The 27,795-nt window shown below is 48.5% G+C and overlaps 1 protein-coding gene across 1 annotated transcript in view; it reads right to left on the bottom strand.

Annotated features, from left to right (window-relative positions):
* Positions 1 to 675: 675 nt before the first annotated feature.
* The window catches only part of MB21D2 (Mab-21 domain containing 2), a 62,408-nt gene continuing 35,288 nt past the window's right edge, over positions 676 to 27,795 (bottom strand). The window contains exon 2 of the mRNA XM_081911133.1: positions 676 to 2,690. Coding sequence (XP_081767259.1) covers positions 1,426 to 2,690 — 1,265 coding nt within the window. The 3' untranslated portion in view covers positions 676 to 1,425. The remainder of the gene's footprint in view (positions 2,691 to 27,795) is intronic.

Here is a 27,795-nt window from a genome sequence, read left to right as displayed (position 1 = left end):
CCCAGCAAGGCCTGGGTGTGTGTGTGTCTATCTAGCTCAATATTGTTTGCACTGGCTGGCAGCAGCTTCTCCAAGGGTTTCAGGCTTCTCTCCGAGACCCCAGTGAGGGTTGAAGTCCAGGCCTTCTGCAGGCAGATCAAATGCCTGCAGCTACAGCCGTTTGCCTTAATGCAACACAAGGTTCTAGTCCTCCTGCTTCTGAAGGGCTGGCTGACACTGGAAGCCATGGCTCTGCATTGTGGGCACGGATGGCAGCTGCGCCCCAGAGAGCTTCTCCCACCCCTCCGCAGAGATGCTGCTGGGAGCTGAACTCAGTCCCTTTGGCTCTCCCACAGAGCCGGGTCTCCTGGGTCAAAGCACCCCAGGCCCCCCATCTTCCGCCAGCAGGGAGGCCCCCACATGGATTCTCTGGTGAGACCACAGAGCAGGAGCTGTTGGTACGGCCGCCTCTCGCGGATGCAAGAAACCGAAAGGGGGCTTAGGAGAAGCTAAGCAAGGAGCCGACTTTATCCATGGGCTCCCTTGCAAAGCCCTTTTATCTAGGCCAGCCGGGAGCCTCTCTCAGTGGATCCAGGAAAGCAGCAGGGACTGAGCACCAGGAAGAGGGGACCCCCCCCCCCGATGCAAAATCCTTAGAAGAAGCCAGAAGCCGGCAGATGATGTCATTAGTGCAAATTGACATTTATCATGGTACGTTCTTTAATAGCATTTAAATAAGGCTTTGAATAATTACACGCACTAAAAACTAACATTCCAGAACCGTTTTCCTTTCCCCCGCGTGGAAGGTGGGCCGAGGCACCTTTCCTTATGCCACGAGAAGTCCAAATCTGAGCTATTACATTCAAGAAGAAGTGACTTTGGGGGGGGCTGTGTGTGGGAAGCAACACCCCATCGTTTTGGGACGTTTCGTCACTGTTTGCAAAGCCGCCTCGGTCCTTCTGGGGGAGCAAAAGAGGAAATGAAGCAAATGAAAACGGGACCCCCCCCCCAGCAATGGAAAGGAAGCCACAACACCCCCACCCACCCACCCCAAAAAATCCCCTTCTGGAACTCCTCGCACTCATGACCTCGAAGCTAAGGGAGGGAGCTCCGGGAAGAAAAAGCAACAGAAGATCAAGACGGAAAGGAAGGTTGCAAAAAAAGGAGGAAGAGGGGGAAACCCAGGAAGTGTGGCTTCAGGGATTCCTCAAAAGCGACACACAGGCCGGAAAGGGGGAAAGTAGCAGCAAACAAAAACAGTGAGAAACTGCCCCACCCTGCAGAACCAGGAAGAAGTCTGTATTTTGTCCTCCACGAATCCAATCTAAGCTGGATATGTTTTTTTTAAAAAAAGATTCCAAAAAGGGGAGTGGGAGGGAGAGGGTCTTGGGGGGGCGGTGAGCCGAGGCTCAAGTCTGAAACTGGGCTGGGGAGAGAAGCCGTCCCTCAGAAGAACTTGTCATCGATCCGGAAGTGCGGCCGCGTGACATCGTCCGGGTTGATGAAGACGGAGATGGACTTGCCCGGGTTCTCGGTGACCAGCTGCTGGAGCTTTTTGGCCAGCCGGTCATCCGGCTGGCTGGGGTCTCCACCATCCGACTGCGGGGAGGGGATGCTAGTGGTGCTGCCCCTCCGCTGGAGCTCCAGCGTCAGCCGGTTGGCCGCCTTGACGTGCTCGATGGCAGTCCGGAGGTGCTCGGCCGGGTCCGAGCGCACGGAGGAGAGCTTGCGGGCGTGGAGCATGGCCGTCTCCTCGGAGAGGTGCTCCAGCATGTTGCACTGGGGGATGAAGTAGTTGGGGCACATCTTGTTCACCAGGCAGTGCTGCAGGTCGTCAATGAGGCCCAGGAGGAAGTGGGCAGCATAGTCCTCCTGCGCCAGGTAGCTGGCGGGCAGCCGGTCGCAAGCCCAGAGCATCATGCTGCGCAGGTGGTAGGGGCTGATGGCCTTGGGGCGTGAGAGCAGCTTGATGATGATGGCTTTGCACGCCTGGTAGGCCTGCATGAGGCTGCCGGAGATGCACTTTTTCAGCTGGACCTCGCTGCGGGCAAAAGACAGCCTCCACTCGTTGTCCTTCCGCCCTTTGTAGGAGCAGGCGGGCACCAGGTAAAACCCGCTGATGACCTCCTCCTCGGTGATCTTCCCGTCCCAGAAGTGGTTCTCCATCAGCCAGCTCTGAGCCACGGCCGGCCAACCTTTGAAGGACACGACGGGGACAATGTCGTAGAGCATGCGGCTGCTGCCCACCCCCAGGATGATGGAGATGATGGTCCCGTTCTTCTCCACCTTCTCCACCCTGGGCATCCCTCTCTGGGGCTTCTTCTGGATCTCGGACAGGACCACGCTGATGGAGTCGTGGAACCAGTCGGCCACCTTGGTGGGGGAGAAGAAGTAGTTGGTGGCCCCGTTGATGTGGTCCACGATGGTGCAGCAGTCCTTCCACTTGCTGATGGTGCCCTCGTCAAAGAGCCGCAGGCTCAGCCACGAGTGGCAGAGGGCCGAGTGGCGCATGTCCAGGGTGACGGGCTGGTTGCGGTCGTGGAGCTTCAGCGCCGGCACCAGCAGGGTGAAGTCCATGTCGTAGTCGGTGCCGCGGGCGTAGATGTTCAGGTCGTCCAGGTCCAGGTCCACCACGCCTTCCCGGACACCCCCAGAGAGGAGCAAGTACTCATTGGCAACCGGGAGCTTTTGGTCAAGTTTCTGCACCATGCCTGCAAAGAGAAAGGAGAAGAAGTTCAGAAAGAGGAGAGCCGGGAGTCCTCACTGGTTTGCTATAAGATGGCAGCGGAAAGCTAATGGACTGTGCAGAACTAGATAAACTAACAGGAAGGATTCAAAACCGGCGGGACCAGAAATTCACAAAGACTGGAGTAAATTTACGGACTATATGAAAAGTATTTGTGAAGATCAGACAACGTTTGTAGGTTTGCAAGAAGTTTTGTGAGGAGTATTATTGGAAGTATTGCAAAAATGGAGAAGGGGAAGGATGATTTGTTAAGAGATGTAAAGGCAATATAAAGTGAAGAAATGCATAAGAAGTGGTTAAAACGGTGGATCATCAGAGGTGCTGATGGAAATCTAAAAAGATTGTATAAGTTATAAGTTTTGTGGTACATTTTATAATTTATATGTTAAAATCGATAAAAAAAATTTTTTAAAAAAGATGGCAGCGGAAAGACCTTATGCCTTTCAAGAGCTCACATTTGTAGGGAGAATTAAAATATGTAATGGGAAAGGAAGTAATAAAATGCACCATGGAAAGGGGAGAAGGGGAGTCAATATTAATCGTGGTTTTTTTTTAAAAAAAAATGTTATTTTTTCAAGTCTAAAGGAAAATGAATTAAAAAGATGCTGAAGAGGGTGTCTGCCTAAAGGCACATTCCTCCCCATGGGGTGGGAATGTCTGCTGCTCAAAGGTTGCTGGACCCAATGTTTCCATTGTCATCCACCATGAAGGGGCAACATCTTCACCTAATCCCATGTCAATGGGAAATGGTAGCAATCTAAGCGTTAAGCACAAAGAGTTACAGGAATTGTACAATCTGCGTCTGCTGCAACCTTTATAGGGATATTAGATCTTGTCTGATCTCAACACTGCTTTCTCTACAGTTGGGGAAGTCGGGTGGTTTTTATGTCTGTTTTTTTCAGGGCAAATTCCAGTCCTATGATCCAGCCGAGTTCCTTGCTGTGGTCCTCAAAACTAGGCCACCATTATTAAAGGGAATATGAGCTTCAAGTTCCAATCGCCTGTATTTTTAAACTATTTACAGATTCACAGAATTGTAGTCCATCTCCTGCAATGCTTTAGTATGTCTTAAATTATCATGGTCAACTGGATAATTTTATCGTTTTCTCCCTTTTTGTAAACCGTTTTTATACAGCGGTGTGTAAATGTTATATAACAAATAAATAATTGGCAGCGTTGGGGAACTTCTGGCCTGCTGGTCAAATTAGGCCGTAAAGATGGGCGCTGGTCTGGACTGTATGCTTGGCTCACTTCGGCGGCTCATGGCATTAGTTCAGGTGGTATGCATCAGATCTATTAGATCAATCTATCTCTCTATCCCGGAGGCACTCTGGCCCCATTTACCCCCCAGAAAAGTCCCAATGAGAAGACCGGAACACACCCTCTCCTCACAGCGGCCAACAAGATGCCCATTATGGGAAACCCACAGGCAGGATTCAAACACAAGAGCAACATTCTCGCCTTGTGCGGTTTCTACCAAGTGACATTCAGAAGAATTTGCTGCCTCTGACAGGGGAGTGAGAAGCCAGCCCTGAGAGTTAGGAACCTTTCTCTCCTCTGTGAATTTTTCGCATCCTCTTTTAACGCCATCCAAGCTGGTGGACATCACTGCCTGTTTCTTCACACAGCGCCTCTGGAACTCCCTGCTCCAGGACACAGTGGTGGCTGCCAACCGAGATGGCTTTAAAAGAGGATTAGAGAAATTAATGGAGGAGGAGGAGGCTGCCAAGGGCTCCCAGCCATAATAATAATAATAATAATAATAATAATAATAATAATAATAATAATAATAATAAGATTTATACCCTGCCCTTCCCGGTTCAAAAACCAGGCTCAGGGTGGCTAACAACAAATTTAAAACACTTTAAAACACTTAATTATAAAAGCAGCATAAAATACAGTATAAAAACATGAATAACAATAAAATTCAATAATCAAAAAGATAATCCCCAGGGCTAGCTGACTGAATTGGTCCTACTTGGGCCAGCGAGGAGACCAGGGGAGAATTAGCTGTGGGGTCTCAGAGCGGGTGATCTTTATAAAAGGGGAGAGGGAGGGAAGAGAATGGAAATAAAAGATCAGGCTGAATTCAAATTAAAGGCCAGGCGGAATAGCTCTGTCTTACAGGCCCTGGGGAAGGAGGTTAAATCCTGCAGGGTCCTGGTCTCCTGGGACAGAGCATTCCACCAGGTTGGAGCCACCACTGAGAAGGCCCTGGCCCTGGCGGAGGATAGTCTAACTTCCTTAGGGCCCGGGACCTCTAAACTATGGTTATTCATGGACCTTAAGATCCTGAATAATGGCTCTGCTCTGCCTCCACTGTCAGAGGCAGCGATGCTTCTGAGTCTCAGTTGCTGGAAACCTCAGGAGGAGAGAGGGTTGCTCTTGTGTTCGAATCCTGTTTGCGGGTTTCCCTTTCGTTGGCCCCTGTGAGAACAGGATGGCGGATTTGATGGGCGACTGGCCTGATCCAGGAGGCTCTCCTGATGTTCACAGAGGACCAATAGGCCCCTTGTTAGGCTAACTCAACTGTGCGCGCTTCATAAGGTGCTGCCACCGCCACCCTCCTCCCTCGAAGGCTGGGTGTCTGAACGGCATTCGTGCGCTCAGAGGATCAAAAGTGGAGAGACTGAAAAGCTTGTCAAGAAATCCACCCGCAGAGCTTTGATCATCTGGGACGCTTCCCCTCCCTGCTTTTTTCAATTTGCAAGGAATTAAATCTTCGAAACCAGGGCGGTTTCAGGCTCAGAGCTCCGCGATCGATCGCAGGCACCCGACTCCAGAGGCCAAGGCCACATGTCAGTTGTATTTAAAACCTGCTCTCTCTCCAACCCATTGACCTAAACTATTTTCTGCAGGAGATTGCCTTACAGGGCGCCACGACCTTGCCCCCTCCCTTTTGTCCTCTCGGACAACTTCTGCTGGCTTTTTAACCGGAGCACAGAGAACCAGATTGGCGGGTAGAAAAGTCCTGGGTTCAAATGCCGCCACCGGCAGCATCTGCAGGAAGGAGGTGGGAAAAGAAATCTCTCCCTTCTGGCCCTGCAGTTCTATGATTCTAGGTGAGCTGTTTTTTGCCTCCTCCAGAGTGACTCTGAAATGACTACTGAAATCTGGTGCTCAGGAGAGTCAGCCTTGCACCTACATGAGAGCAGGGCATGTTCAGCGCACTTTTGCCGCTTGAGACTATGTGTATGCGAAGAGCCCTGCACAAAGGTGTGGGTTGTCAGGCGACAGATCAAGTTTCTAGTCCCTCTTGATAGGTGAGGTATAATAGAAGCCTCCCCAGGCCACTTAGATGGAGGGGTGGGTCTATTCCAGTGCGTTCTCTCTCCTCTGCCTAGCCCAGGCATATCCAAAGTCCATTTCAGGGGCCTAATGCAGCCGCCATTTGGTTTAATCCGGCCCCTGTGGCAGTCTATTTCCTGGGGTAAAAGGTAAATGGACCCCTGACCATTAGGTCCAGTCGTGGCTGACTCTGGGGTTGCGGCGCTCATCTCGCTTTATTGGCCAAGGGAGCCGGCGTACAGCTTCTGGGTCATGTGGCCAGCATGACTGAGCCGCTTCTGGCAAACCAGAGCAGCGCATGGAAACACCGTTTACCTTCCCGCCAGAAGGTACCTATTTATCTACTTGCACTTTGTGCTTTCAAACTGTTAGGTTGGCAGGTAACAACGCTGGGACCAAGCAACGGGAGCTTACCCTGTTGCGGGGATTCAAACCACCAACCTTCTGATCGGCAAGCCCTAGGCTCTGTGGTTTAGACCACAGTGCCACCCGTGTCCTAAATACCCTTTAAAGGTAAAGGGATCCGTGACCATTAGGTCCAGTTGTGGCCAACTCTGGGGTTGTGGCGCTCATCTTGCTATATTGGCCGAGAGAGCAGGCGTACAGCTTCCGGGTCATGTGGCCAGCATGACTGAGCTGCTTCTGGCGAACCAGAGCAGTGCATGGAAACAGGGATTCGAACTGCTGACCTTCCGATCCGCAAGCCCTAGGCTCTGTGGTTTAACCCACAGCGCCACCCGCATCCCTATTTCCTGGGGTAAAATCCCTCAAAAAGCTCAACAATTAAATTCTTTGCTAAACAACTTTGGGTAAAATCGTAAAAAAAGGTCAACAACTTCCATCTTAAAAATAGGTCAACTCTTGGTTGGCCCTCATGCATGCACTTCATCAAATCTGGCCCTCTTTGAAAAAAGTTTGGGCACCCCTGGCCTAACCCATCTCGAACTGGAAAGAAAGATTAGTGTATGCTCCTAAAAGGACTCTCCTCTCCCCCCCCCCATCTTGAAAGTGTATCAATGCCCAGACAAACCACCCCAATACAAATGGCTCAAGGACACCGACCGCAATTCACAGCCAGCTGCATTTTGGACGCGTTAAGCCGTGAGCCAGACAACTGCAGTTTTAAATTAAATTGGGAATCATTAATTGATGTTGCTGTAATTTTGCTTGTGCGTCTTGTAACAGAATCGTTTGGTTGTTTCTTGGTCCTGTCTATGTGGCTTCCTAATTTATTTATTTTATTTCTTAAAATGTATACATTGCTAGACTGTAAGAAAGACAAATCTCAAAGCAGTTTGCCAAACCATAAAATCAAGAAAAAATGACAACAGAACTTTCCGTATGTTGCTTTCCTCTGTTTATTTTTATGACTTTGTTCCCTGCTCTGGCACTGAAAACACTCAATGAAGAAGAGACTAGAAATATTGCAAATAAATTAATACAGGGGGCGGGGGGGGGGAGGCTGTTGGTTTCTCTGGAATGTCAGCCTTCTGGGTTAAAAAAAACCTAAACCAGAAGTCTGCTGTGGAAAAGCAGAACTCGGAAGGGGAGGAGAAAGGCATCCCGAAATTTCTCACGCAAGAGCAGTGTAGGAGAAAAGGGGAAAGCAGGCAGAAAGAACGCCTTTCGAGGTTCTTACATTGCTGGCTTGGTTTTTTGGGTTTTTTAAAGTGCTGTTAAATAAACATGCCTCTGAAAAAAAAAGAGCCCTATGGGATGGTTTGAAGTTATTTTTGGGAAACTATTTTTAAAATCACATGCCCAATGAATGTGACGCTCTGCTCCCTGCCGGAGATTTTCAAGATGCAACAAAAGGAGCTCTAACACGTGGGTCAGAGGGGGGGAAATCCTGCCAGCATCCTTCTCCCAGCCCTCAAACCCCATCCCAAAAACACACACACACAGCCCTCCTGTTCCCACCAAATTCTTCCATTCGGGGGAGTCAGCAATTTTGCAATGATTTTTTTTTCTAAAATAGCAAATGCTGTTCAAGGTCTACCTTTTTATATATAAAAAAAATCTTTATTAAGCCCCATTAAGCAGAATGCTCAATGCAAAGCCAAGCCAAGACAGCTTGTTATTTTAGGACAAAAACCGACAGCAACTTTTGCATCCGAAGGAAAAGAGGAAGAGTTAGGAGCAGATCTTCCCCTTGGCACTGGAGGTCAGAAAGCTGCGCTATACTTTGCAACCACGCCAGGGACCAGTTTAAAGCAAGCAGAATATTTCTCTTGCAGCCTGGTGCCTTATGAGGAATGGTTGAAGGAGCTGGGTATGTTTACCCTGGAAAAGAGGAGACTAAGAGGCTAGGAGAGCCACCTTCAAATATCTAATGGGCTGTCACAAGGAAGAGAGAACCAGCTTGTTTTCTCCTGCTCTGGAGGGTAGGACTCGAACCCATGGCTTCAAGTTACAAGAAAGGAGATTCCAACTCAACACCAGGAAGAACTTTCTGGCGGTTAGAGCTGTTCCACAGTTAAACCGGGATGTGGTGGACTCTCCTTCCTTTAAGCAGAGGTTGGATGACCGTCTGCCAGGGAGTCTTTAGCTGAGATTCCTGCACTGCAGGAGGTTGGACCCGAGAGGTCCCTCTCCAACCCTAAAATTCTACACTAGGCTCTTTAGACATGCAGCAGAACCAAGCCAGGAGGGTTTGTTTTTGGTGACGGACACTATTTCAGGCCATAGATTGAAGTATGGCATATTTGAACACCCCCCTCGTTGCAAGAGGGGTGGGGTGGGGAAACAAAGCTTTCTGTATCCAAAAACCCGTGGGATGTGAAACACAAGAGCAGTCGAGTACAACATTCCTAGAGTGAACCTGTTTACACATGGGGAGGAATGTTTGTCCAGCCGGCAGGTCAACTTCCTGTTTCCTTCTGGGCTGGGACAGACTTCCTCTACATGTGACTAGAGGTGGGCGTGGCCTCACCTGCATAGGTAACAACAAAAGCACAGGGCAGGGCAGCCATCTCTCTTTCTCCACATGCATCGAAGAAGCAACATCTGCTTAGCCAAAGATGCTCTCCTGGCCTCCAGCCAAGAGAGGACAAAGGGACTGTCTCCTTATGAGATAGTTTCCAGGTGTATGTTACTTTTCTAAGCTAAGTCTGTCTTCTGGGATCGTATTGTGAACAGAATGATGTGTGAGTAAACCTTTTTATACTTTTATAGAAGACTGTGTCATGTCTTATCTTTTATGAGGGAATAAGGGGGAAATACCAGAACAGTTCTTACAGAGGCTTCAGCAAGCCTGAGCAAACGCATCCACTACAAGTTTAAAAAGGGAAATGTTACTCTGCTAAATTGTGGAACTTGTTAACACAAGTTGGAAAAGGATATAATAGCCTCTCCTGCATCCCTGAACATTCCTACAAAACCGAACACCATCAAGCCTGTTATTCTTCCTGACACAGAGTTCTCCTCTCTTCAGGGAATTTCTCGTATGCACACCCAGCCCACCATGTGTGCATGGGCACCTAAATTTAAGTGTCACACACAAGTGGTGGAGAGAGCTGTCAAGGAGGTGACAAAAGCAAGTCAGAATGTAGTTGGTATGAAGCGACGTGATATAACTATAAAGACATCAATGGAGAATCAGGCAAAATACCCGAAACAGGAATCAAGGATTTTGTCCCAAAATAGTTCACATTCACAGCTTTATTTTACTATTGTATTCTTGAAGTAATGTAAATGTAACTTTACATGTCATTATTAGTATTAAGTTATGTCATAATAAAAGTTGGTATTCAATATTCACCTATCCAGTTGCTTAAATGTAGAATTGTCGTAGGATCATATGAGTCATGTTTTGATTTCAATATCAATACTATCATCATTAAAAGGGTTTTTTTTTTTAGTACTGGTTTTTGTTGTATCAATTTGCATTCTGCATCTTTTATTGTTTTTTTTTAAAAAAAATGCAATTCCTGCAAAATAAAGCTGAATCAGTCATAAAGTGACGAAAATAGCTGTTTACTTGGGCGTTTTCCCATGTCGCAAAGGCTGAAATTTCAGTTCAGTGGCAGAGGGTCAAGATATTAACTGATATGCATGAAATTTTAGATATAGCTATACAATCCCTACTGGAGTAAAATAAGACCTTTGGAGCAGGTATTTTATAATAATAATAATAATAATAATAATAATAATAATAATAATAATAATAATAATATATTAACTACCCTAACGGGCAGGTCTCAGGTCTCCCTCTCCCCAATCCTCCATCACGCCACAGGGGCAACCCTACCCCCCCCATTCCTGAATTTGCACCTTGACCACAGATCTGGTCCTCAGACATTCCTGTTGAGAAAGAGCTTTTGCCCGGCCAGGGCAGTCCAGTTCACGTGTCCTCTGCATGTGGACTGTGGCTCCTCTCTAGGAGCGAGCGTGGATTACCCTCTTGCGATTCAGTCCCAGGACATCCCATAATCCCTTAAAAATCCTTCCCAGCTTGGCTTGTGTTCCTCACTGACGCCATCCAGGCCTTGCCTTGACAGCTTGGGCCGTTTTTCACGCCCCCCCCCCCCAACTGCTAACCCAGGCACACAGGTACTTTTTTCTTTTCTTTTTAAAATAATTTTTATAGGTTTTCCATTTAATAATATACATTCACATCATTCTGATCCACTTTGTCCCTCTGGCTCCTTCCTCTCCGCCCGCCTCATGGCTTTCACAGTCAACCTTTGTATCACTGCATTGTATACATTTTCCAATTCTAATTCATTCATTACTTAGGGTGTTAAAATTTACATGAATATAGAAAGGTTAAAAAAAACCTCCTCATTACGAGTCTTCAGACAACCCTGAAAGTGATTACTGTTTACACTGATCTTTCAAATATTGAATGAATTTGCTCCAGTCCTTTTGGAATACTTGATCATGCTGGGCACTTTCTTTTCTTTTATGTTGAGCACATCCTTTAAGGTGCAAGACCTTATACTTCATGGGTAGGCAACCTAAGGCCCGGGGGCCGGATCCAGCACAATCGCCTTCTCAATCAGGCCTGCGGACGGTCCGGGGATCAGCGTGTTTTTGCACAAGTAGAATGTGTCCTTTTATTTAAAATGCACCTCTGAGTTATTTGTGGAGCCTGCCTGGTGTTTTTACATGAGTAGAATGTGTCCTTTTATTTAAAATGCACCTCTGGGTTCTTTGTGGGGTCTGCCTGGTGTTTTTACACAAGTACAGTGGTACCTCTGGATGTGAACAGGATCCGTTCCGGAGCCCCGTTCGCATCCTGAAGTGAACGCAACCCGTGTCTGCGCGGGTCATGATTCACCGCTTCCACACATGCGTGTGACGTCACTGAGCGTCTGTGCATGCGCGAGTGGCAAAACCCAGAAGTAATGCGCTCCGTTACTTTTGGGTCGCCGCGGAGCGCAACCCGAGAATGCTTAACCTGAAGCTACTTCAACCCGAGGTATGACTGTAGAATGTGTGCTTTGATTTAAAATGCATCTCTGGGTTATTTGTGGCAGTGGCGGAGAGCAGGCGGGGCTGGTGTTCGTCGTAGGGTCGTGGCATGCTGCCTGTGGGGGCGTGGCCCCCTGCACAGGCGGGGGGGGGGGCAGTCCGCAATGGCACCCCACCAGGATTGCGCTGCCAGGGGCAGTGCGCTCCCCCCCCCACTCCTCTTCCTCCACCAGTGATTTGTGAGTCGTAGGAATTTGTTCTCGCTCCTCCCTTCAAAATATAGTCTGGCCCCCCACAAGGTCTGAGGGACAGTGGACCGGCCCTCTGCTGAAAAAGTCTGCTGACCCCTGTTATACACCCACCCCCAAAAAACTCTTACCAATGAAGGCAGTTGCTAATTTCTCCCTCTTGCCAGTATCGGCTACCTGACATTTAGAAGACATCTGAAGGCAGCCCTGTTCAGGGAAGTTTTTAATGTGTGACATTTTAACATATTTTTAATCTTTGTTGGAAGCCACCCAGAGTGGCTGGGGAAACCCAGCCAGATGGGTGGGGTACAAATAAATTATTATTATTATTATTATTATTATTATTATTATTATTATTATTACATGGCAGATGCTTCTTTCATCTTCTGCCCCCAAGCCAAACTGACTCATTTGCAGGAAAGCCAAGCATTATGGGAGCATTGCAGTCAAACACCTTGGAAGCATAGAAGGAAAACCACTTCCGTATGGAGTGTGCGGCACAGAAGCAGAAATCTCTCATTGGGGTCTGATTCGCAAACCCCTCAGCGCCATCTTGTGGCTTCCTCTCTGAACAACACCCCAAGGGGGTGGGGGGGGGAGAAGAGAGACTTTAAACTTTGCTAAGATTTATGTGTCTCTTTCTAGGTGATCAGAATCAGATGGCCTGGCTGCATAAGTGCTATGCTAGATAGAAATTTAAACATAAACAAGGGGGACGCAGGTGGCGCTGTGGGTTAAACCACAGAGCCTAGGACCTGCCGATCAGAAGGTTGGCGGTTCGAATCCCCGCGGTGGGGTGAGCTCCCGTTGCTCCGTCCCTGCTCCTGCCAACCTAGCAGTTCAAAAGCACAGCAAAGTGCAAGTAGATAAATAGGTACCACTCTGGCAGGAAGGTAAACAGCATTTCCGTGTGCTGCTCTGGTTCGCCAGAAGCAGCTTAGTCATGCTGGCCAGAAGCAGCTTAGTCACGCTGGCGCCCTCGGCCAATAAAGCGAGATGAGCGCCGCAACCCCAGAGTCAGCCACGACTGGACCTAATGGTCAGGGGTCCTTTACCTTTATGCACGCTTAGAAAATCTCCAGGCCCTTAATTCTTCTCGCCAGGGGTCAGCTTTCTTTGCTTTTCTCACTGTCTACTTAGGTTTCTAGTCCCTAAAGCGAGAGGGATTTAGGGGCTCAGTGATCCTGGAAGCTCAGGAAGGCTTCCAACTGGCTGCAAGCGTTTTGCCTTCTGACTGATTTAAGACATTTGACTGTGCTCTACAGTATATATTGTTTTAATACGCTGTTTAATACCACTTTGGGGCAGAAAAGGCATGGACAGATGATAGATTAGATAGATGATAGATAGATAGATAGATAGATAGATAGATAGATAGATAGATAGATAGATGATAGATGATAGATAGATAGATAGATAGATAGATAGATAGATAGATAGATAGATAGATATAGATAGATAAGAGGCAGTGTGTAATAGTGGTTAGAGTGTCAGAGAAGGACCTGGGAGAAACCAGGGTTCCAATCCGCACCCAGCCATGGGGCTTACTGGGTGCCCTTGGAAACTAATCACTGCCTCTCAGCCAAACCTTCCTTACAGGGTTGTTGTGCGGATAAAGTGAGGAGGGGAACAGCCATGTTACCACCTTGAGCTCCTCAGAGGAAAAGATGGGGGGGTAATTAATGCAACAACAACAAGAACAACAACAATAATAAACCAGTAGCAGGCATGTCCCAGCCAGAGACAAAATCCCAGTGTTCCTTTAATGGAACAGAGCCAAACACGTGACCTCAGGGCCTGGAAACTGCCGGGTCTCATCCTGAATATCCATCCCTTGCAGCCCTCCATCTCTTTTCAGGAGCCTCCCAGCAGCCCGTATGAGCCCAGCCCCCCCCTCCACAAAAACTCGCACTATTAAAATTGCCAAAGAACAGCAGCCTGCTTTTTATCTGTGGAAAACTTCTGCACAGACAGTTTTACTTGGCTCTTTATTACTTTCCGCTGCAGAGGCAGCTTTTCTCCTTTCTTCCATTCTGAGGGGGCCTGGAATTTAATCTGTGATATTTTAAGGGTTTCGCTTTCCCCACTCTGTAATAATATTTATTGCTGGCTGCCTTGGGAGTTTGTTCCAAAGTTTATCATCGTATGGTTTAGGTTTTCAAAATGCATGGTCATTGATAATAACATTGGGGGTTTTGGGAGGGGCAGTCTGGATGATGCCCTGAGTCCCTTCCAATTTTGGGGGTGCTGACGCTGTGAGCCCCTCCGTTATTGTGCTCAGGTTGCACATACGTGCAAATAGGACCATATACCCTAAAAACACCATGGTCTCCGCTAACCTTCATGCCAAGGAAACCGAACCCCCAATAAGCAAAGGAACCCCTGGACTCGCACCACTCGGGACACTGAAATGGGGTGTCACAAGAATCCAGGCTTGCCCCCTGGGAGGTTTTAAGCACAGCCTGGGTGGCCCTCTGTTGTGGAAGCTTCAGTTGCAATTCCTGTATGTTGGGATATACTTCTATTCCACCTTCAGAACAGGCTTGTGGCGTTGTTGTATGTCACATGTCTGTTAACTTCCAGCACAGTCTGCTGGGAACTTCCGTTGTATTTTGCTTTTGCTGTACTGCTGTTTGCTTGGACACGAAGGGAAGCAGACATGTTTTTCCCTTTGTTCCTGAACTATGCTGAATAAAGGTAAAGGGAAGGTAAAGGGACCCCTGACCATTAGGTCCAGTCGTGGCTGACTCTGGGGTTGCGGCGCTCTTCTCACTTTACTGGCCGAGGGAGCCGGCATACAGCTTCCGGGTCATGTGTCCAGCAGGACTAAGCCGCTTCTGGCAAACCAGAGCAGCGCACGGAAACGCCGTTTACCTTCCCGCCGGAGTGGTACCTATTTATCTACTTTCACTTTGACGTGCTTTCGAACTGCTAGGTTGGCAGGAGCAGGGACCGAGCAACGGGAGCTCACCCCGTCACAGGGATTCGAACCTCCGACCTTCTGACTGGCAAGTCCTAGGCTCTGTGGTTTAACCCACAGCGCCACCCGCATCCCTGCTGAATAAACGCCTGTAAATAAGCTTACACATGTCTCTGTGTACCTCTTCCGTTGTGAGAAGATTGATTCACTCTGCTGATAAGAGTGTGCTCAGATTCTGAAGGTTTTAGAGGCTCGAGTCGCTGGTTGATGCTGTTCCAATAACCAGAGTTCACCCGGCTGCCGGCCGGTGTTTGGAGCCAGCTGGGGGCCTGCCAAATGCCCCCGTCTCCCCGGACACATCCCAACACTGTATTGCCGGGGGGGTTGGACTGGATGACCTTTGGGGTCCCTTCCAACTCTGGGCTTGGGAGTTTAGAGTCAGGAAATAATAACACCCCTGGAGTAAGGTGATTATAGAGTGTGCAGAGCATTGCACCTCCACCCTCCCAGAGAGAGGGCTACCCAAGTTTCCTCACCGGGCGACAGCCTACCTGCTCAAAAGCGGAACCTGAGAAAGGCATCGTCCTCAGAGATGCTCAATGCAGCACAATGAGCTTATCTCCTGCTGCCAGAGAGAGATCACAGGTGCGCAGGGAGCATTTTGCACGGCTCTTCAAATTCCTCATTAACAAGCTGATCCTACGCTCCGTGATCCGGGGAGAGGAAAAGGCTGTGCGTTGTGCAGCAGAGCATCCACTCACGGCAGCGCAAGGGGACTGGGCAAGTTTCAAAACCAGACACAGGTGGGGAAAGGGCACATGGGGACAGGAGGCAGCAGCGTCAGCAGGAAAGCACGGCCGTAACCACGTGCCACCAACCAGCCACGAATCTCCTGTGCCGGTGCAATGGTGCCACACCAAAGGATGGCGTGCCCAGGCCCCTAGATGCCCAGGAGGAGGCAGCTTCTGCAGGCCCCCAGGGACCTGCTCCAAAGGGTTTTTTTGCACTGCAGGAGGTGTGGGCAGCATCTGGACCTCCCCAGGCGCTGAACTACAATTCACACCAGCCCTGGCAAACATGATGATGAAATGAAGGAAGGAGGCTCAGAGGAAAGGCAGGATACACACACACACACACACACACACACACACACACAAACAACAACAACGTGTTCATACCCTGCCCATCTGGCTGAGTTTCCCCAGCCACTTTGGGTGGCTCCCAATCAAATGCAAAAAAAAAAATACAGCATTACATATCAAAAACTTCCCTAAGCAGGGCTGCCTTCAGATGTCTTTTAAAGATAGCTACTTATTTCCTTGACATCTAATGGGAGGGCGTTCCACAGGGTGGGAGCCACCACCAAGAAGGCCCTCTGCCTGGTTCCTTGTAACTTGACTTCTTGCAATGAGGGAACCGCCAGAAGGCCCTCGGAGCTGGACTTCAATGTCCGGGCTGAATGATGGGGGTGGAGACGCTCCTTCAGGTATACAGTACCGAGGCCGTTTGGGGCTTTCAAGGTCAGCACCAACACTTTGAATTGTGCTCAGAAATGTCCTGGGAGCTAATGTAGGTCTTTCAGGACTGGTGTTATGTGGTCCCGGCAGCCGCTCCCAGTCCCCACTCTAGCTGCCGCATTCTGGATTAGTTGTAGTTTCTGGGTCACCTTCCAAGGTAGCCCCAGGTAGAGCGCATTGCAGTAGTCCAAGCGGGAGATAACCAGAGCATGCACCCCTCTGGCGAGACAGTCTGTGGGCAGGTCGGGTCTCAGTCTGCGTACCAGATGGAGCTGGTAGACAGCCGTCCTGGACACAGAATTGACCTGCGCCTCCATGGACAGCTGTGAGTCCAAAATAAATGTTGAAAGAACATGGCTATGATTTCTGCACTGCAGGAAGATGGACTAAATGACTCTTCAGGTCTCTTCCAACTCTACAATTCTGTGATTCTATAAGAACATAAGAAGAGGCTGCTGGATCCGACCAAGGGCCCATCTAGGTCAGCATCCCTGTCTCCAGAGCGTAGCCAGCACGGCTAGTAGCCTTTCCTAGACTTTTATCCTCCATAAATTTCTCCAGCCCTCAGCCACCCACGTTGGAGACCATCACTGCCTCCTGCAGGAATGAGTTCCACCATCTAACTATGTGATGCATGAAGAAGACCTTCCTTTTATCTTCTAAGGTGTGCAGAGGAGGGCAACTAAGATGATCAAGGGCCTGGAAACAAATCCTGATGAGGAACAGTCAAAGGAGTTGGGTATATTTAGCCTGGAAAGGCAGAGACTGAGAAAAGATACAAGAGCCATCTTCAAATATCTAAATATCTAGATATCTAAATATCTATCCCCTTAAATCTCCTCCCAGGGCTCTGAGTATACGGTCCCTTCTTTATACAAGATTAAAGGGGCACAGAGAGAAGAAATGCCATGGGGCATCTGCAAAAGCTCCACTGGACATCTTCCTCTGCCCGGCTGCAACAAAACATGTCTCTCCCGCATTGGTCTCTATGGCCACAGCAGGCGCTGCAAACTTCCAATGGTTTGTCTTCTCTCCTCCATTGTCTCCTGAGACAGATGCCAACCACGCTTGCTGCCACCGCTGTCTCCTGTCTCTCGTCCAGCAAGCCAGTTGTTAAACGCCTGATCTCAATGAGATCCAGCAAAAACCCAAGCAAAAGGGCATTTTTACAGATCAGAAACCTAGAGCCTCACAAACGGCCGTCCCTAAACTTCAGAAACCTGCAAGTCATGGCAACCAGGTGTGGTCTGAGGCAGGAATCGGCAGCCGCCCTTCTGTTTTCAGCCAGATGGTGGTGCCAAGAGTCCAATTTACATTCTGCACTGACCAAGGAAAAGGAGGTTCTGCAGGGATTGGACCCAAGAGGATTCAGTTCAGTACCCAAACGCAGGAGACCCAAAGAAGCGAGTGGCAGAGCCTGGCAGGCAGAAACATTCATGGGATTAGGGCAGGTCCAGACCCTCGACCGCCAGGCAGCTATTCACCTTGACCGGGATCCTGCCTGCAATAGAATCGGCTTCCCACAATCACCTTCCTGCAAGAGCCTTAACTACGGAGCAAACTTCTGCACGACCTGAGCCAGTGTTACTCCTGACTGAGGTTCCCTGTCTTAGCCAGGACTTGAAAGCAGAGCTGGACGCTTTCAAAAAGCTTGCACTCCCTCTTAGCATTAACTGTGGTTAAGAGCAGAGGTGCTGGTACTCTGGGCCACACTTTTGGGCAACAACAAAAGAGGTGCCGGTACTGCACACCCTTGAGTACCCCCTGGAATAAAAAGGGCACTAGTCCCTTGCAAGAGGAGGGAGAGCAGTCGGGCTCCTGTGATAAATGCAATGTTTACAATGTAATAAATAAAATTATAATATAATTAAATGTACACCCAGAGTGTATGCCCAGAGTGGCTGGGGAGACTCAGCCAGATGGGCGGAGTATAAATAATAATAATAATAATAATAATAATAATAATTATTATTATTATTATTATTATTATTATTATTATTATACACGTAATAAAATAAATAAATAAGCAAGACCCACTCCTGACATCTTAGCCCGAGCTAGAAGGCGCATCAGCCAAAAGTGTGAGAGAGGAAACAGAACTGCAGGGTCTCCAACCCCCTGCAATGTGAACTTTTATTTTATAAATGAACTTTTAAAACTTGATGAAATGAACCTGCTCCTTCTGCTCCTCGCTCTGCATTAGAATGGAGGCTAGAAATTAATATTAAAATATCAAACCAATAAGGGATGCGGGTGGCACTGTGCTACAGAGCCTAGGACTTGCCGATCAGAAGGTCGGCGGTTCAAATCCCCGCAATGATGGGGTGAGCTCCCATTGCTTGGTCCCTGCTCCTGCCAACCTAGCAGTTCGAAAGCACGTCAAAGTGCAAGTAGATAAATAGGTACCGCTCCGGCGGGAAGGTAAACGGCGTTTCCGAGCACTGCTCTGGTTCGCCAGAAGTGGCTTAGTCATGCTGGCCACATGACCCGGAAGCTGTACGCCGGCTCCCTCGGCCAGTAAAGCGAGATGAGCGCCACAGCCCCAGAGTCGTCCGTAACTGGACCTAATGGTCAGGGGTCCCCTTTACCTTTATCAAACCTATAATCTATGTATTAACATGAAACACTTTCTGAAATTGCAGGAGCACAGAAACATATCTGAGAGTTGAAGTGCTTCCCTCTAAAAACAAAAGGAGTTATTAGTTGCCAATGGTTCTATCAAGCTGTATCTTTCAACGGGAAAGCTGCCTGACTTAACAGTGTGCAAGCCTTGTTTCTGGCCGGTCTCATCTCCTGGCTGCTGAGCTGCCACCAGCACCCACGGGTGAAGGAGCCCAGGTCTGGCTCCCCTTAGGAGGAAGAGAGTGTTCTGGAGACTCATGGGATTTTGCAGTACTACATTGGGTTTATTTGTAAATGTTTTACTGCAGAAATGCAGGCAGGGGGGAAGAAGGCTCCATGGTCAATTCTCTGCCTCTGCAATGTGTATCCAAACACCTGCACAAGTTACCATACATCAAGGACTCTCCCCCTAAATCCCCCCCCCCAAAAAAGCTCAACAACTTCATGCACGTTCACTTCATCAAATCTGGCCCTCTGAAAAAAGTTTAGGCACCCCTGCCCTGGTTTACTTTCTTGGGCTGCATGATCACTGCAGATGGTGACAGCAGTCACGAAATTAAGAGACGCCTGCTTCTTGGGAGAAAGGCAATGGCAAACCTAGACAGCATCTTAAAAAGCAGAGACATCACCTTGCCAACAAAGGTCCATCTAGTAAAAGCTATGGTTTTCCCAGTAGTGATGTATGGAAGTGAGAGCTGGACCATAAAGAAGGCTGATCGCTGAAGAATGGATGCTTTTGAATTTTGGTGCTGGAGGAGACTCTTGAGAGTCCCATGGACTGCAAGAAGATCAAGCCTCTCCATTCTGAAGGAAATCAGCCCTGAGTGCTCACTGGAAGGACAGATCCTGAAGCTGAGACTCCAATACTTTGGCCACCTCATGAGAAGAGAAGACGCCCTGGAAAAGACCCTGATGTTGGGAAAGATGGAGGGCACAAGGAGAAGGGGACGACAGAGGACGAGATGGTGGGACAGTGTTCTGGAAGCTACCAGCATGAGTTTGACCAAACTGCGGGAGGCAGTGGAAGACAGGAGGGCCTGGCGTGCTCTGGTCCAGGGGGTCACCAAGAGGCGGACACGACTAAACAAGAAGAAGCCCTAAGTGGAATGGGGCAGGGAGTACATCTCCTTCTAAAGCTCTGCTCCTCTATTCAATGTACTCAGGACAGATCTCCAGCATATTGTCTCCAGCAATTTGCTGCCATTGAAGCAACATCAGCCAGTCATTCTGTGCCACAATATCTGTAACAAAGGAAGGCTGCCCAGTCGCCTTAACCGTACTTACATTTTTTTAAAGTCTGTGTGCAAGAACAAGGAAAGCCTGATGAATCAGGCCTCTTCTCACAGTGGCGATCCAGAGGCTCATGATGCTCAAGAGCACTTTGCTCTCCTCCACCAGAACTACTCGGAACAGTACTTTGCATAAGTTTAGCAAGTTTCAAGACCACATAGAAACCCTGCTAAAATAAGGGGGGGGGGGAGTCTGCAGTACTTGCGGCGGCCACTAGAGGGCAAGCCTCCCCTGGGATTAGACAACATTGCCATAAAAATATATACCATATTTTTCCGTGAATAACACGCCCCCATGTATAAGACACCTCCTATTTTGGGAGAGTCAAAATTCAGAAAAAGGGGAAAGATTGCCCCGTGTATAAGACTACCCCCCCTTTAACATTATTTTTAGTTAAAAAACCCTTAGTCTTATACAAGGAAAAATACGGTATATTTCTGCATGTGGGGAGCGCTTGCCTCTCGCACCCTCAGGGTTCTTTATTTTAGAAGTTCAGCAATCAAAGCAAAACGCTTTGACATTTCCTAAAGATGCTGGCTGGGAAATGAAAGGTCTGCATCAACACTTATTTATAAATCCATTTTTAAGAAGAAAAAAACACCACCAGACGCCACGGAAAAGAATGAAAAGTATAAAAAAGAGAAGCCGCCTGCTGCTTTGAAGTCAAATGGAAGGCCAGGTCCCTTAGAGAGGGAAGGAAAGGAGGGTCAAAGCTGCTCCAGGAAGAGAGGTCGGCAGGAACTGCATCCCAAACCAAGTGGTCACATCTTATAAGCAAGAGGCCTAAAGCAGCGAGTCATAGAGGAATAGAATTGTAGGGCTGGAAGGTGTTATGGAAATTACAGGTGGGGGGGACATCTTTCAAGTTAAATATTACAAATATTATGCCTGAATGTATCCTTTCGACTTGACAGCTCAGGGAAGTTACCTAGCTTTAAAAAATAATATAAAATCATCTCCTTTCCCAGTTTCCCCCATTCCAAAGCTATTTTCCCCTTGAAAAAGGACTCCAGGAAGTTCTCAAAGGTGGCAATTGCTGGGCTCATTGTTAGCCAAGGGAAGCCAAATCTCACCACCTGACTTGCCTCAGGCTCCAGACATGCAAAGGAACTTCTATTGTACTTTTGGGTGATGGATATTTAAGATATATTTGTCTATGCTCATCTTATACCTGAGTCTTGCCCTCCCATGTCTGCTTATGCTAATCTTGTACCAAGGACTTGTCTGGACATGTTTGCCAATGTTAACCCCTCCCCTTCGAACTGTATTCTGGGAGGTGGTGGCAAACTTTTAAAAGTCCTTGTCACCCCATCCTCGGGGTTCAGAATTTGCTCTTTGAACCTGTTGCGCAATAAACTTTGATCTACAGCTATTTGCTCCAGTTGGTGGCTGGACTCCTTCTTTTATTCCGCAGGGACCCGCGGGCTCTGCCCAACCAGCTGGGGGACTGAGAAGCTTCACACCTAGATTTTTCCGTAACGGAAGGATACCTCAGAGGTCATCTAGTCCAACCCCCTTCCATGCAGAAAGTACAACGAAAGAATCCCTAGCAGATGGCCACCCAAACTTCCTAAAAGCCTCCAACGAAGGAGAGTCTACCACTTTCCATGGGAGTCTGTTTCACTGTCAAACAGCTCTGGAAGAGCAGAAAGCAAGTGGCTCCATCTCCCCTGGTGGAGACCTTCAGGTATTTGAGGATAGCTATCAGATCACTGCAGATGGTGACAGCAGTCACGAAATTAAAAGATGTCTGCTTCTTGGGAGAAAAGCAATGACAAACCTAGACGGCATCTTAAAAAGTAGAAACATCACCTTGCCAACAAAGGTCCGTATACTTAAAGCCATGGTTTTCCCAGTAGTGATGTATGGAAGTGAGAGCTGGACCATCAAGAAGGCTGATTGCAGAATAATTGAGGCTTTTGAATTCTGATGCTATTCTTGAGAGTCCCATGGACTGCAAGAAGATCCAACCTCTCCATTCTGAAGGAAATCAGCCCTGAGTGCTCACTGGAAGGACAGATCCTGAAGCTGAGGCTCCAAGACTTTGGCCACCTCCTGAGAAGAGAAGACTCCCTGGAAAAGACCCTGATGTTGGGAAAGATGGAGGGCGCAAGGAGAAGGGGATGACAGAGGATGAGATGGTGGGACAGTGTTCTCGAAGAGACCAACATGAGTTTGACCAAACTGCGGGAGGCAGTGGAAGACAGGAGTGCCTGGCGTGCTCTGGTCCAGGGGTCACAAAGAGGCGGACATGACTAAATGACTAAACAACAGCAACAATCAGATCACCTCTCTGTTTTCTCTTCTCCAGGCTAAACATCCCCAAAGCCCTCAACCGTTCCTCATCAGGCTCAGTTTCCAGACCCTGGGTCATCTTGGTCCCCTCCTCTGCCCACCTTCCAGCTTGTCAACATCCTTCTTAAACTGTGGCGCCCAGAATTGGACACAGATCTCCAGGCAGTGTTGGATTTACGTATAAGCTAAACAAGCTCTAGCTTAGGGCCCCACTCTCTTGGGGCCCCAAAAAAAATTTAAAGAAAAAAAAAACCCATGGATGTACATTTCCAAAATATATGATAAAAAACAAATGTGTTGTGTAGGCTCCTATGATATAAGTCACGAGCCCCACCTGCTAGCCTGCTCCCTCAAATATCCCTGGTTTGCTCCTTTCTATATACAGGGTGCCTACATTCTGCATGGACTGTCATATACTTCTTAATTGTCTTTCACTATTAATATACTTCTTCTTAACTGTATTTCAGTTCAACAGTTACTTTGATAAAATACACATTTTGTTATGTGTTATATAGCACATATTCAACACAAAAAAACAGTGACAGTTTGCTGTTGACAAAGGACAGCTGGACATATAAAGGGCCCCACTACCTTCAGGACCTGAGGGCCGCATCAAACCTGAATCCGGCCCTGATTCCAGGTGAGCCTGACCGAGGCAGAATAGAGTGGGACTATCACTTATTTTGGTTACCCAGTGAGCGGATCCGCACCGAACACAAAGGCAACCAGGTTGCAATCACTTTGTGCTTCTTGCAGCTCTGCTGTCACTGCACAGCTGTGAGTTAAAACATGGTTTGTCTTGGCATTATGTCTGAACCCAGCTTGTTTCACAAACCACAAGTGGGAAACCAGGAACAAACCATATCTATAGTTAATAGCCCCTCTAGAGCGAGACAAACCAGGAGCCCCAGGTCCAGCCAAAATGCTATGGTAAACCACGGCTTGCACCTAAAGTCTATAAAATTATATTGAAGAAAATACAGGAGAGAAATGTTGTTGGCTGGAATATAACAACAACCCTTGGGAAGTTTTTTGCACTAGAATGGGTGCATTTCATATACCAAGCCCCTGATTATTTAAATACAGTAAAGATTGAACAGAATGCTTACAAAGCAGCATTTGCAGTGTCAACGACGAAAGAAGCTGCAAAACTAGTCAGGCCATCCATGGTTGATTCTGCAAATGGCACTGAAAACCAGGTTTTGCATTTTGCATTCTTTTAAATCTACGGAAGAGACTGCATTGCCCAGATTGCCCAGAGGGCTGAATGCGCCAGTGCACCCTCTGGCAAAGGGCAAGCCCAGTCGGGAAATGCCTTCACCACAACGGTGGCTCATGACTCCACCTGCAATTCCTGAGCTCCTCTGGAACAGGTCTGGTGCCTTTTACGCTGGATTTTTTTTTAAAAAAAATATTTTTATTAAGATTTTGCAACCAATTTTAACATAATCACTGCTAATAAAAAGAATCACAAATTACATTTTCAATTTCCGCCCCCCCCCCCGGGCAACTTCCCCAAACATCCCTTTCTGGTTTATAACATATTCATTTCTTCTCCTTGTAATTTCGTATCCCTTATATACTAAAATTGAAATTATACCTTATTATTCTATTCTTAACATTTTAACCTCATATTTATGTTTTCTGTTTATGTTTTGTTAATTGTAAGCGTCTTCGTCAAATCCTGCAAGTGAGTCCATTTCACCACATTGTTTCTGTATATACATCATACTGTCACGCCTCAGGTTACAGCCGCTTCAGGTTGCGTTTTATGGGGTTACGCACCCGCCAGAAGTACCGGAACGAGTTATTTCTGGGTTTCGGCACTTTGCGCATGCGCAGAAGCGCCAGATCGCAACCCGTGCATGCACAGACGCACTGCTGCAGGTTGCGAACGTGCATCCTGCACGGATCACGTTTGCAACCTGAGCGTCCACTATAAAAGTCCCCAAGCTTTTTTGAAGTCTCTCTGGTCCTTATCTTTAAGTCTTTCAGTCCGCTTCGCCATTTCGGCACATCCCATCATTTTTTCTTGCCCCTGTTCTTTCTTTGGCATTTCCTCGCTTTTCCATCTTTGAGCTAATAAAATTCAAGCTGCTGTTGTCGCACACAGCACCAATCCCACACAACCACTTGGCTGCCACACTGAATCCTACACAGATGCTCCACTACAGTCACAGCCACTTCCTAGAATTGTAGGGTTGAAAGGGACCCCGAGGGTCATCCAGGCCAACCCCCGGCAATGCAGGAATCTCAGCTGAAGCATCCATGACAGGTGGCCACCCAAGCTCTGCTTAAAAACCATCTCACAAGACTGTTCCCGTCGAACAGCTCTTATCGTCAGGCTCCAACATCAGGAAGAACCGCCTAAGAGGTCAGAACAAGGCTCTGGCAGGCTTGGAAGTGAGCCAAGATACTATTATGGGTTTGGGGAGCCAGTCTGGATGATGCCTGGACTCCTTTCCAATTCTTGGGGCCTTTTAATCTGTGAGGGTTATGATAGAATAGTCTATTGCTGAACTGGTCGGACAAGCTTCTTTGTAAGACGGTGACCTTAGCTGGCCACTCAGGTGTCTCTATCAACATCCCAAAAGGAGAAGCCAGTCTGCAAATGCTGCCTCTAAGTGAGGGGGCCCTCCAGGCTAAGGAAGGGGCGGGCCTTTCCTCCAGCCCCCTCACCTGTCTGCCAGGTAGGAGGACATTAGCCTGACTGGTGTTGGAGCTGAGTTGGAAGCAGGCTGGAAGCTGGCGACACTGAGACCTGTTTGCTCCGCACGGGATCCAAAGTCGCAACTAACAGGGAAACAAGAGATGGTGGGGTGTTAATGCTGCAAGACTCAGGTTGAATATATGTGCAAATAAAACCATATATCCTAAAGCCATATACAGTCATACCTCGGGTTACAGATGCTTCAGGTTGCGTTTTTTCGAGTTGTGGACCACCAAAACCCAGAAGTAAGGAATGGGTTACTTCTGGGTTTTAGCGGTTGCGCATGCTCAGAAGTGCAAAATTGCGCTTTGCACATGCGCAGAAGCGCCAAATCGCAACCCATGGGTTGCGAACGCTGCAGGTTACGAACTTGCACCCCGCACGGATCATGTTCACAACCCGAGTGTCCACTGTATCTGAAGACAGCCCTGTTTAGGGAAGTTTTTAATGTTAAATGCTGTATTGTATTTTTAATATTTGGTTGGGAGCCACCCAGAGTGGCTAGGGAAACTCAGCCAGATGGGTGGGGTATTAATAATAATAATAATAATAATAATAATAATAATAATAATGATACCACAGGCTCCGCTGACCTCCGCCCCACGGAAACCAAACCCTGGTAAGCACCTTGAACCCCTGGTGCCTCTCAGAGATTGGGGGGATGTGTAATGATGCAAAGATTAAGGATGCTGTAGGATTCTGGAGCTAGAAGCCTCCTAGGAGGTCTGTGCTGGTGGTACAGCCTCATCTTGAAAGGGAATGTTGTTGTGTCAACGCTGAGGAATCACAGGCAAGCAATGGGACAGCAGCTTCCCAGGCTGTGGGCTTCTGGAAGTGTGGGGGCAAAGCCAAGCATGCTCCCCTCCTTCCCCGGTCAAACGGGGAACCCTCCGTGCTCCAGATCCATCGGGAGACGGCCGGCCGCCAGACTTGTCGCTCTGTGGTCATTCACAGAAAGCCTTGGCTGACTCCAAGCGCACTTGGATTTACAAGACGGACACAGTGGCGAGGGAGCCTGGCCAGCCGCTCTCCCTCGCCAAGGCCAGCAGCCAAGGGGGGGGATCCCAAAGGAACAGGGCCAGCAGCCAAGCGGGAAGGAAGGAAAGTCACTTGCCTGGCTCAACCACACACAGCGCAGCCCATCTGCCCGGGTGCAAGGATGCCTGCCGCAAAGTCACAAGGGGGCCTGCCCACCCCCAGTCCTGCTGGGGCAACTGCAAGGGGGGGCACCCTGGAATCTCCTGCAGAGGAGGAGGGGGGAGAAGGGCGCCTCGAGGAAGAACCCAAACAGGAGAGGACAAAAGAGGCGTCCCTGTGAGAAGGGCAGGCGAGCAGCCAGGCAAACCTTTCCTCCATGGGATGGCTCACCTGCCCCTAGGCCAGGCGTCAGCAAACTTTTTCAGCAGGGGGCCGGTCCACTGTCCCTCAGACCTTGTAGCGGGCCGGACTATATTTTGAAAAAATATACAGTGGTACCTCGGCTTAAGTACTTAATTCGTTCCGGAGATCCGTTCTTAACCTGAAACTGTTCTTTACCTGAAGCACCACTTTAGCTAATGAGGCCTCCTGCTGCCACTGCGCCACCGGAGCACAATTTCTGTTCTCATCCTGAAGCAAAGTTCTTAACCTGAAGCATTTTTCTGGGTTAGCGGAGTCTGTAACCTGAAGCGTATGTAACCCGAGGTACCACCGTATATGAACAAATGCCTATGCCCCACAAATAACCCAGAGATGCATTTTAAATCAAAGCACACATTCTACTCATGTAAAAACACGCTGATTCCTGTACCGTCCGCGGGCCAGATTGAGAAGGCGATTGGGCCAGATCCAGCCCCCGGGCCTTAGTTTGCCTACCCATGCCCTAGGCAGTCAAGTCTGATTTGCCTCTGCTTTATAGTCCTGTGGTCTCTCCCCTTCTGGAATATTTATTTCGACTTTCATAAGGACCAAAGGACAGGGGGCATATTGTCCAGGATCCTGAAATTACAGTGGCCAACCAGATGCCCCAAAGGGAAACCTGCAAGCAGGATTCGAACATAAGAGCAACTCTCCTCTCCTGTTGTTGTTGTTGTTGTTTAGTTGTTTAGTCATGTCCGACTCTTTGTGCCCCCCTGGACCAGAGCACGCCAGGCACTCCTGTCTTCCAGTGCCTCCCACAGTTTGGTCAAACTCATGCTGGTAGCTTCGAGAACACTGTCCAACCATCTCGCCCTCTGTCGTCCCCTTCTCCTCGTGCCCTCCATCTTTCCCAACATCAGGGTCTTTTCCAGGGAGACTTCTCTTCTCATGAGGTGGCCAAAGTCTTGGAGCCTCAGCTTCAGGATCTGTCCTTCCAGTGAGCACTCAGGGCTGATTTCCTTCAGAATGGAGAGGTCTGATCTTCTTGCAGTCCATGGGACTCTCCAGAGTCTCCTCCAGCACCAGAATTCAAAAGCATCCATTCTTTGGCAATCAGCCTTCTTGATGGTCCAGCTCTCACTTCCATACATCACTACAGGGAAAACCAGAGCTTGAACTATACGGACCTTTGTCGGCAAGGTGATGTCTCTGCTTTTTAAGATGCTGTCTAGGTTTGTCCTCCTCTCCTGTGGTTTACAGCAACTGGGATTCAGAAGAACTGAGGTCTCCAACCGCAGTAGCGGAGCCAAACCATCCTGGACTTTCTTTCCAGAGCCACTATTGGTGCATGGAGGCAGCTCTGGGATCATGACCTCTAGGCTGGACATGGGAACCTCAGGGGTGTTTGGGGAACATCCCTCGCCCTT

The sequence above is a fragment of the Podarcis melisellensis genome (assembly GCF_964234715.1).
Source record: "Podarcis melisellensis genome assembly, chromosome: 5".
In the NCBI taxonomy this organism is placed as follows: Eukaryota; Metazoa; Chordata; class Lepidosauria; order Squamata; family Lacertidae; genus Podarcis; species Podarcis melisellensis.
The sequence above is the reverse complement of the archived record's forward strand: the minus strand, read 5'-3'. Positions and strand labels throughout refer to the sequence as shown.